Raw genomic sequence first — 11,201 nt, 5'->3', positions numbered from 1 at the left:
CGGTTGCAAGGAAAAGCTGTCTGCCATGTTGTTGTTGATAAATCTTTAATAACATTGTGCCTAGTAAAGCAAAAACCATTCAGACTTGGTCTGCGCTTCGTGAGCTGGTAACAGGGGAAGTCAGACGCCAGCAGCAGGAGCGCCACGGCATCTGAAGCCTCAATAAATAACCGGCAAGATGTGTCCTCGCGGTGCAACTTACATCAAGTCCTCTCTTTCCAGTAGCAAAATCTTTCATCACACTCAGGTGGGGGTTTTTTTCCATTTTTTTTAAGCCCTAGGTTTAGCTACCCTGGGGGTTTTGCAGGACCAAGCCCCGCAGCCCCTGTCCGGAGGGTGCTCCGTGCCATCCAGCGGCTGTCTCACACTCACCAGTGCCAGCCCCAGCAATGGCCTTGGATGGTAGCACTGCCTGGTCCCTGCGGCTGCCTCCCTGCTGAATGCCACAGCTCTGCATTAACAGAAGGGGAGAGATCTAAGATTATTTTCCACTGTCTGCACTGGCCTAATTAATTTTAAAATTTCCTAGCTGAGGTTGAAAATAGGATGCCTGTGCCTCTTAAGTATTCCTGATCCATAATGGTTGTGGACAGCTGTATTACGTTTCTCATCTCTTTGTGGAGGAAAAAATAACACCCACTGAGGCTGAGATTTCCAAATCTACCCGGGGCTGAGAAGCACACTGGAAATGTTTGGAAGAGGTGTGTTACCGTGCTCCCAAGGCTGCCCAGGGAGAGCTCAGCCCTCTGTCCCTCTCCCACCCTTCCCGTGTCCTGGGATGACCTTTCCACTTGCCTGAGTGTTTCATTTTCAATAAAGATTTGTTAACAGGGTTCCCAAGCACAAAATGGATTCCGGGTATTTTCAGAGAGGAAGAGGCAAAAAAATCTGCGCTCTCCATCCTACCAATTCCAGCGTGTTCTTGCTTTGAAGGACGACACATTTTTAAAATTCACAGGTATCAAAACCAAAAGGTTGCTCCTGAGCAGAGCTGGTGCTTCCTGCCCCTTTCTCCAGCCAGGCAAGCCGGCAGGAGGGCACGGAGCTGCCTGCCCTCTGCTACAGAGGGGTACGGTAACCCCGGCCCTGGGCTGGTGCTTGGGATGCTGGCACGGGGGAAACAAGGGGTAGCACAAGGGAGACAGGCGCCGTGCTGCAATAACCAGGAATGATCAGCAATAGCTCCACTCTCACACTTTTTCCTCTACACCAAGAGAGGAAAATCCAGAATTCATCATTACCTTCAAATGCAAAATTGAGCCCATTATGCACAGATGAGCACTGACCAGTCAGAAGCTGTGCTGGATGCTTCTAGATGTGTTTTAGACTCCAAAGGGTACCTTCATATGCTGTTGGTAGCTTTTGTTCTCTGCCCCACACCTTACACAAGCTGGCTGCATTCTGGTGGATTAAGGGTCCTGCAGAGGGGATGTTCTTGTCCCATTGCTGTGCGCATGGGGTCGGACCAGCTTCTCAATCTCTCACTTGGAGGGTTTATAAGGCAAGTACAGGAGCTTGTTCTCCCACCCCATATCATACACCACTCCATACCTGCTTTGCTTTAGTTTTATGCTGTTTTATGGTTGTGCAGCTAGAGCCTCCAGAGGTGAGAAGAAGCTCATCCTTCACTCTAAGGTCTCACATGTGCTTCCTGGAGGTGGCTCAAGTCACCCTGATTTATCACTGCTGCTTTTCGCTGCTCTGGAAGACCTCTACCCTACCAGGAGGCAGGAAGATAGTTTATGGTAGGTAGGAACCAAGTTCAAAGTCCACGTATAACAGGTAGAATGATAGCAGAAAATAATAATAATTATTAATAATAATAATAATTTACATGATAGCAGTTTTCTATGAGAGTTGCAAAGGCATCTTTCAGGGTATTCCCAGGCAGGGACCACTGTGGGGCACAGGTGAAACTTGTCTTGACTAGCATGGAGTTGTTAAAAAAACAAACAAGTAGGAAGGAAATTCCTCATTCAGAGCTGGATGCAATTCAGCCCTGGATGAGTCTAGGCTGGTCCTGACTCTGGAAACAGAAACGAGAAGACTCATTATTCCATTACACCCTGTCTGTGCAAGTGAAGGGGACGTGCAAATTAAACAAAATAGTAACAGTTTAAAGATGCCGGCATCGCTATTTGATAACCATGGTCCCTTCGAGATGTTGTAATGATACCTGTCAGGGTGGCTGTGGGATGCAGGGCTTTCAAACCTGGGTTTTTATCAGCATGGAGAAAAAAGAGCTTTTACAGAGTGTGAAGGAGAATACTGACCAACACAGGCCCGTCGTGGCTTGCTCTCACACAGCTCCATTTAGCGCACTTCATACAGTTTGATTTTGTTTAGTCATGTTCCCAGAATTTGAATGTCCACGAGCGATGGAGAGGCCCAAGGGGAAATACAGTCATTTCTTTCCTGAACAATGCCTCTCCCTGGCATGCTTGATGAATCATATTTTCTGACACAGAAAAAAATTAATCCTGTTTCAGGGTAAAGACACATAGCTGTCCCCCTTCATAGCTTCCACAAGTCCGACACAAATGTGAAACATAAGGCCTTTCCAACGCTTTAAATTATTTTCATCCTCGATGCCAGGAAACTGGGGTAATGTTGGGTGGTGATGAAACTATTTATTCTCAAATATTTTTGGCACCAGTGAAAATGGTTGGCAATGTTTCAGGAGTCCTGGTGTGGCTCTTTGTACATGGCACCAGATTTATCACTCACCCCCTAACTAATTAAAACCTGTACTGTAGAAAGGGCGTTGGGGCTACCTCTGAACTGGAAGATTGGTAAGCAGAGGAGGGGGAGTGGAAAGCATCGTGAAGGAGGCTGGAAGAAAAAGTAACCAGAGTTTTTGCTGTCTCCGTTTCTGACAAAGCCCAACTTGCCTGATGAGCAGGCATTGGGAAATCTCTGTTCCCAGTTGGGGAACTGTGGCACTCTCCTTGGGAAGGCAGCTAGGTTACTAAATAGTTCTCGTTATTAAATAATCCGGGGGGGGAGGGGGGGGAATAACCATGAAAACAGTTCTTCACTTCAATAAACTGTGGAGAAGAGGAAAGTGAGTTCAAAATAATTCATTTCATCCAATAACAGGGAAGGTAATTTTTTTGTCACTACCTTTGGATAATAATTGGTTAGATATTATTCTTGAAAAGATTGTTTTCTGTGTCTTCCACTATTTATCATAATGTATCCTGCAATGACAGGTAGGCAATCCTTCCAGTGTCACAGCCAAGGGCCATTAGAAAAGTGGGGCCGAGGTTGGGCGTGTGCATTTAATACAGAGAAAAGCATCCAATCAGTGTGAAAATGTGAAATTCCTCCTTGCAGAAGAAGAAGCCTTTAAACACCACATTTATTCATGTCAGTCTTTTTGCTGTGTATGTACCTAACACAGCCGGTGTTTGCTCCCTGACACAGCCAAGAGCCACCTGCTAACAGTGTGAGTGCTCCACAGAATCATAGAATCACTTAGGTTGGAAAAGACCTTTAAGATCATCAAGTCCAACCATAAACCTAACACAGCCAAGTCCACCACTAAACCATGTCCCTAAGTGCCATGTCTACACATTTCTATTACCTCTGCCCATGCTCCTGCCTCCTCTGCTCTCCTGCTGCTGTTGAATGTGTTTAAATGTAAGGATATGAATAAATGACTGTGGGGTTAAGGGTAAAACACTGGGTACAGCTGGCACATCACCCCTGCAGTGTTTGGACTTCAACCAGCCTCTGATGAAAAACCTCCTCTAAGAGCCTGCTGTGGCCATGCAGTTATTTACCTCTTCCTCAAATGCTTTCTCTCATTTATTTTAATTTATTTCTTGCTCTAGTAATGTCTTGGCTTAGCTTTTGACTCTGGTCCAGCCTTGTTGATCACCTGCAACCATTAAGAGGCTGCAGCAAGACCCCCGCATGACACCAGGGTGAATGGGCTCCTCTCCTGCTCCTTAAATATTTCAGCTGTAAAGCAGCAACCTCTCCCTTTTCCAGGGGAAAAAGACAGCCTGCTCCTCAGACATGTAGCTTTCTGAGATAAAGGCAGTTGGGAATATGAGGCACAGCAAACTTTCTTCTCCTTTGCATACTTCCAAGCTCAAGCTGAGTAGTAGTCCTGAGACAGTTTGCTTACTTTTCAAGACTTTTGACCATGGTGCCTTGCGCTGTTGTATGTGAAAACTGCTAAAATCAAAACAACATGCTGAAATGTTATTTCATAAAGGAGAACATCATCTCATTTCCCATCACTGTGAGAGGTTTCTTCCAAGATACATACTGTCCTCTAGGGTAGTTCCTTGGTGCAAAATCTGCGTCTGAACATACTGGTGGTGTGGTCTTTGCAATGCGTGAACTTCACTATAAGGTCATTAAATTTGTGTATGTTTAACTGATGTTAGCCATGTTCATTTCTACCAGGAAAAAAGTAATTTACAAAGAGCTACCATCTGGTGATATCTGGGGTACCAGTTGTTTCCTGATTATTCTAAGGGAAATGTGGTATCTACACTATTCTTTTGCAGTATGCTTTCCTGGATACTGGTTTAATAGTGATAATACTGAATGTGTTGTCTGAAGCACTAAACAGGAGTGCTTCTGCTCTGCTAGATCATTTCCCTACAGACAGCATAGCAAAACTGCTGGGAGTATTCAGAAGGTCTTGGTTTATTATAATTTCTTAATGGAAGTGTAGGGTTTGTGGGGATGGCCATGCAAAGATGGGAGGCTCCATCTCCCACATTGGGATATTGTGCTTATGTATATGACCTGCAAATCATTTCTTTAAAAGCAAAACACTGTCATTTAGCAGCAATGTGGCTTTTTCTTGTATGCAAACAACTAAGGAGATGGCGAGCCTGCTTCTTTTTGGTCTCAGTACTTCTGTATGCCCGATGCTGCCTCTAACCTTACGGCAGAACTGATGAACTATTTTTCTTTAAATGTGCAGGTTATCAAAGATACGAGTTCATACATATGAAAATATATCATCAGTTTTCTTCTAAGTGTTCCTACTGCCCTGCAGTAGGTAAACACACTTTCAGTAGAGCCAGTTCTCCTGTGGCTTGACGAAATTATATTGTAGAACAAGGACCAGCTTTTGACATTGTTGGGGGGGTGGGTTGAAAACAAACTGTAAAACAGTGCATAAATTGGTACCACATGTAGCATTTCCTGAACCAGATAAAACTGACAATGGCAACGCCTTTGGTAAGCTAGAAAATAAGCAGAGCTTAGCATTTGGATTCTGTCACTCATTTCTGAGAACTCTTTTGTACATATTTGAATGATTGAGATTATCATGTTTCTTCTTCCTCTAATACCAAAAAAGCATCCAAGCTTTTAGGGCAACAGAAAGTAACAAGCCTGTGCCCTGGTCCAAGGAGATGAGCACAGCACACCAGCACCTCTGGTACAGGGCAGTGTGCCCCAGTCATCTAGTACCTACACCAAAGCACGGTTGGCAGGGCTCAGTGCAACTTGTGGGAAGATGTGCCAGAACACAGGATAAAGCATTTGTTAGAATAAATTAAAACGAGTGACCAAAACCTTACAAATGATAGTTGAGGGGAAAACAGTAACCAGGATTCTGCTTTCTAGTTCAGCCCATTTTATGTAATACTCAGCTCCAGAATAAGCTTCAGGAGTGACCTGGTTTAGAAGACAAATACTTAAAAGTCAGTTCCAGTAAATATAGTTGTTGTCACCTGCTTCAGTAAGTACAGCTACACCAAAAATTTCAGTCCAGGCAGTCCTAGATGCTGAAGGGACTAATGAGAATGACCAGAGCGGCATGTGTAATTCTTACTCTGCTCAGAAGCTTATGAAACAGAAGGAAACGGATGACCTGGCATGAACCGTTTCCCGAGACAGCCTGTAAAAATTCATCTCGCTTCATTATTGATGACCTCTTTTTAAGTGAAATGTTTGCCTACAACCAAGAATGCTGGAGAAGCACAGCAAACCAAAGAACTATTTAAACCCAGGCATTTGTTTGCTGCCCCTAGGAGATATTTGCTAGGATTTTAAATAAGCACCTGACTTAAAAGAATAATAATCATGTGATTAAATTATTTATACTTGAAACCAACTTGCAGATGCCTTTGTCTGCTAAAAAATACATGATCTCTGAAGACTTCAGAGACTTGAAACACGGATTGCGTGTTTGAGGATGTTTTGCAAATCTTACTTAATCACCTTAAAAGACATGGTAATAAACCAGCATCCTTTTTATTTAAAAAAAGACATCCAGTTGCAAGTTGAAACCTCCTGATGCCCAGTACAGTCTTGTACTCAGATGGATGGCTTTCAGATCAGGTTTTCATGTATTTAGAACCAAAAGAAGAGACCAGGCCCTCTGAAGTTGCAAGTATCTCTGTTGTGATGCTTCAGCCACGCTTTCAGGAGCTCAGGAGGCAGAAGGATTCATGACAGTTTGTTGTTGTTGTTCTGTTGTTCTTGTTTTGTTCCGCCCAGCTCTGGCAGACTTCAAGTGAACAGACACCTACCCCCTTAATGGTGATCTCCACAGCCAGCTCTTGGCACCCAACAATGAGTTCAAGCTTGAAGTATTTTTTCTTTCCCTCCTGTATGTCCCAAAACCTGTGTCTTGCAAAGTTCAATGGAATCTGTAGTTGACAAGTCATTGCCTCATGACTGTTCCCTGCTCTACGGCGCTGGATCCAGTTAGTTCCACAAGCCGCTGGGAGATGGGATATACAAGCCTTGGTAGTTTCTGTTGGACAACAGCTTAGCAGCAAAGATGCTATAAGAACAGCTATTATGTTTTTCAGGAGAAACCTGCTGTAACAGCTTGTTTGCTTGAGTGACCTCAAAAGTTATGCTCCAATAAAAAAGGGAATAAAATGGGAAAAGACCTGGTATGTCTGTACTGCACCCCCCTCTGACTGCTGTTTCAGTGCAAGACAAACATGATCATGCTCATAAGAGAGGGCCATGACAATAAGTAGCACAGGAACGGAAAGCTACATTCAAAACTGGGCCAAATCACCACCAAGTGTAAAGATGGTAAACATCAGTACAGCCTGGGCATCTGTTTGCATTTGCCTTTAGGGTATTAAGGACAAGCCAAAAAGTGAGTGGATTAGCAAAGTGCCAGAAACACATTTCTTCTTATTTTAATGTCTTGCTAAAAAAAAAAACAGAGATGCAAATCTGGCAATGAAAAATATCTAATATTCATAACTAAGTTAAAAGTAACTATCTTTTGGACAGGTTATGTATTTAGGATGATACAAAGCAACCACTTCAGACACCTAGCTTAGGTACAGTTTCCTGTACAGAAGAGAGGTAGGTGCCTCTAGAGAGCCTGTCCAGACTGAACCAGATGCACAGATGGGCAAATATTCCAGTGAGTAAAAAGGTGAAGGTAACAAAGGTGGTACATTCAAGGATCTTATCAAAATTACTGCCCAATGTTGAGCCACAGATAAATTTGATGCTTGGAAGGGCTCTGCTTATAGTTGCCTATTTTCTCCGAAAGAAAGGTTTTTAAGGTTTTCAGCACTGCTATTTGGCCAGTCAATTCACCACACTACAGCACTGAAACTGTGATAGCACAAGTATGTATGAATAGTCCTTCAACAGTTTGCTGGTTTGTAAAAAATAAGGAAAATTGTCCTGAGTGCTTCATTCAGAACTTGTTCTGAGCTACATTTAAATTAGTACAACACGCACAATTAAAACCATTGCTTGGTAGATACTGGTTAAATACATGTTAAGTTAGAAATGAAGCAACAAAAGATGAATTAAAAAATGAAAAAGAGTGTCTATTTCATTACTAATCACACAAGTTTCTGATTTGTTTTCTGTTAGTAATTCTACAGAACATGTAAATGAAGATATGGTACATCAATGGGTCTTGAGACATAACTAACAAGAAATGTGATCAATAAAAACTGTAAATGAGATGAAACACATGGAAGTCAAACTTCTATTAACATGTGCAAGGGAACATCTAAAAATTAACGGTAAGGAAATGTATTAGTACAAATCTGCATCTACAAGTAAGCACAATCTAGAAAACTAGGATCTTTCTCATTGCAGATGTCATACTTCGGAAATAAAAAATGACTGAAATGTTTTTGTTGCAGAAATTTTTATAACCTACACCATTACTAGCAATACTGTATTTAGAAAAAGTGTCAGTCCCTGAGCCAGCAGGTAAGAACCTAGAAGATATAAATATCTCTATATATATGTTTAAAAATAAAAATTAAAAAATTACTTATGCTTTTAGCCATAAACTCATAAAAGTAACACAACTGCAGCAATCAATCTTGGGAAGAGAAGAGGGAAAGGTAAGTTATAGAGGGGTGAACTTCTTTCAATTTGCTACTTGAATTGCTGACAGGCACTCAGTACCAGTTTAGCAGGTAAAGTTCACCCTAGTGAACATCCTCTAGTTTTCCAGTTTGGCCTAGAAAAAGTAGCGCTTCTAACAGGGTTTCTAGAAATATATTAAAACCCACAGAATACAAAGTATAGCAGTTAATAGTAAGAAACTATTAGCAATTAGGTTATTTGTGTGTCTGGGCACAAAGGAGAGGAAATTTTAAGTGTGGTCCAGAGATGAAGAAACAGGACAAATGAGTACCTGTGAGCAAAACTGGACAAAAGATAGCCTGCTAGTTCTGTTTGTCTCATCTTTGGTTTAGCTAGAGTGGAAAAAAAAGAAAATAAGGCACAGCTCCCTTTGCGCACTGCAAAGAATGACCACTGCTGCGCTTTGGAGTACATAGGTTTGGTACCAAGCGAGTGAAACAAAGGACAATGTGACCACTCCAGAACCGAAGGCCTGCCATTTCTTACCATGGTGGAAATGACAAATTGCCACAAAAACAAAAGGCATGGAAAATGGGAAGTCCTGTGAAGTGCCACGGGTTGCTTTTGCCTTGTTTGATGTGCTTATGCCACTTCTCTGAAAAACAATGAGTTTCTACAGAAATTGAAACGCCAATATTCCAGAAAAACGATGTCCTTGGATCAAAATCAACCTTTCCTTAGATGCCAAAGAGTTTAAATATTAACACATGGGAAAATTTAAGTATGCAAATGTGTTGGTTGTTAGAAACTTGAGAAAGCTGCTCGGTACGTCCAGCTTCTTCAGATTATCTTTTTTTCCCCGCTGTGTCCAAATGTAACTGGCTCAAGTGCAAATGGCATCTAGAATGAATGATTCAGGTCTCTGAAATACAAAACAAAGATATTGAGATGTTAGTTAAACAGCAATTACAGTAAATGACAAGTTTGCCTTAAAGGGGGAATTAAGTTTTCTTTGGAAAAGTGTCCATAATAGTAAAAGTGAAGCCAGAAAATGATGGCCACTCGTGTCTCCCAGGGCTTTGAGGAGGTTGTGGCAGCAGATCGAAAAAGACTTATTTTCCAAGTTACATTCAGATGACCAGATGTTTTTAGCAAGGGCAATGTACAAATGAGCAAACAAGAGATGTAATGTTCCAAAGCAACAAAGAACTTCCACATTTAAGAAGTCTGGAGCAAAAAGACACAGGTCTCAGACACCACATTTGGCCGTTTTATTAGGAAACTGCATGTGTGAGGAGCACGAAGGCAGGATCACACAGCTGCTGGTTTAATACGGATGTAAACTTGCTTTAAACACCCTTTGGTCTTGCCTCTACCTGAGGTTACATAAACCAGCTACTGTTTCTCCTTTATTGAGGCACTGCAAGTTTACTAAAACAATTTCAGCAGTAGATACCGATCATGTTTATGTATGTGAGCAAATACTGTGCCTGTGCATAGCTGTATGTGATATATGATAGATAACTGTATGAGTTAGTACCATCCACAAGGCAGAACAGTGTTTCATGCCTTCATGATGATTTCAGAAAAGTTATATGTGAAATGGTTTCTCATTTAAGACCTAGCTTTCTCACTAGGGATTCCACAATCCCAGTCATAATTAAGCCACAAAGCCCTTTGGGTTGACAGTTTATGGAGGACAGAAGGAATAGTAGAGGAGAAACTCCAACACAAATGCTGTGAAGAGCCCCTTCTTGCCAGATGGTGTCAGCTAAGCAGTAAGACATTGCACAAAACCACTGATGTTTCTGTAAGACTTAGCCACATACATGTGGGAAGGAAGGGGAAAGTAGACAAAGTCCATGGACAGGTGGGAGAAATTTGCAGGGGGATGCACTTCACATGTTTAAAGAGCTAATGCACAGTAATGTTCAGAAGCCAGCCTGGCATGTTAGTGCTGTCCAAAGCTAAACTGGATTGTAACACAAAAAACAGATCTTCTGCAAATTCTGTAACAGCTGCAGGGTTCTTCAAAGCACTTCAGTATTGAGTTCTGCTGTAGAAAAATACAGCAGTTGTCTTTGGGAAATGCTGCAGAAGCAGCATCTCCTAAAAGCCAGTGAGAGATCAAAAAGGGAGCAGAGCTGGCACTGGTACTGGGGAGAATCAGTAAGGCACCTAATTAGAGAACGTGGTACTAGTAGAGAAATAGCGGATGAAATGTGGGTGAGCTCACCCATCACTGCAGTATCCTGGTAAGGCAAGGTGTGTCATACCTACCTTCTGGATAGTAGCTGACTTCTCAATATACCATTATATGAAGGCACTAACTGGCTTGGGATTGGATTGTCAACTCATCTTCCTCTCTACTCAGCATATATCGGTGTGATAAGCAAAACCTGCTTCTTCTCTCTTCCCTCTTGAGTTTTTCTTTCACTGTATCAAAAAGAGGCATGGTCGGGATTCTGGTATGCCACCTTGTCCATTATTTTAATTTCTTGATGCGCATTTCAGATTCTTGTCTCTGCCTCTGTTCCTGGCTGTTGTGCATGTTTGTTCCTGTGAAGACAGCTAAAATTCCAATAATCCTTCATTCAGTTCTCTTGGCTTTGCCAGCGCAATTTTGTGGTTAGGGTTTCAGTATTTTTTTAGTATGTATTACTGAGATGGACATTCTACCTATAATTCTGATAATATCTCAGATAATCTATGTGCTCTTTCCTGCTAAAATTACATATTTATTAGATTATTTGTAGAGACTGTGGCCAGAAAATACAATAAAACTATCTTGTTTCACTGCCAGAATTTCACAGGTTTTGGTTAAAGCAGACGATTCTGCCCACACCCCAAAATAATTTCATTCTTCATCTTCCTAGTAATTTGTTGCACTGATTTCCCTCCATGCTGTTTAGAGTCCT

At 41.9% G+C, this 11,201-nt stretch overlaps 1 protein-coding gene across 2 annotated transcripts in view; it reads right to left on the bottom strand.

Annotated features, from left to right (window-relative positions):
• Positions 1-6,209: 6,209 nt before the first annotated feature.
• Positions 6,210-11,201, bottom strand: part of NINJ1 (ninjurin 1) — a 20,779-nt gene continuing 15,787 nt past the window's right edge. For both annotated transcript variants that reach the window (XM_069769891.1, XM_069769890.1), the window contains exon 4: positions 6,210-9,205. Coding sequence is in view for 1 of the 2 variants with exons in the window: in XM_069769890.1 (XP_069625991.1) it covers positions 9,184-9,205 (22 nt within the window). In the remaining variant the exon portion in view is untranslated. The remainder of the gene's footprint in view (positions 9,206-11,201) is intronic.

The sequence above is a fragment of the Haliaeetus albicilla genome, chromosome 24 (assembly GCF_947461875.1).
Source record: "Haliaeetus albicilla chromosome 24, bHalAlb1.1, whole genome shotgun sequence".
Classification (NCBI taxonomy): Eukaryota; Metazoa; Chordata; class Aves; order Accipitriformes; family Accipitridae; genus Haliaeetus; species Haliaeetus albicilla.
This window is presented reverse-complemented; position numbering and strand designations above follow the sequence as displayed.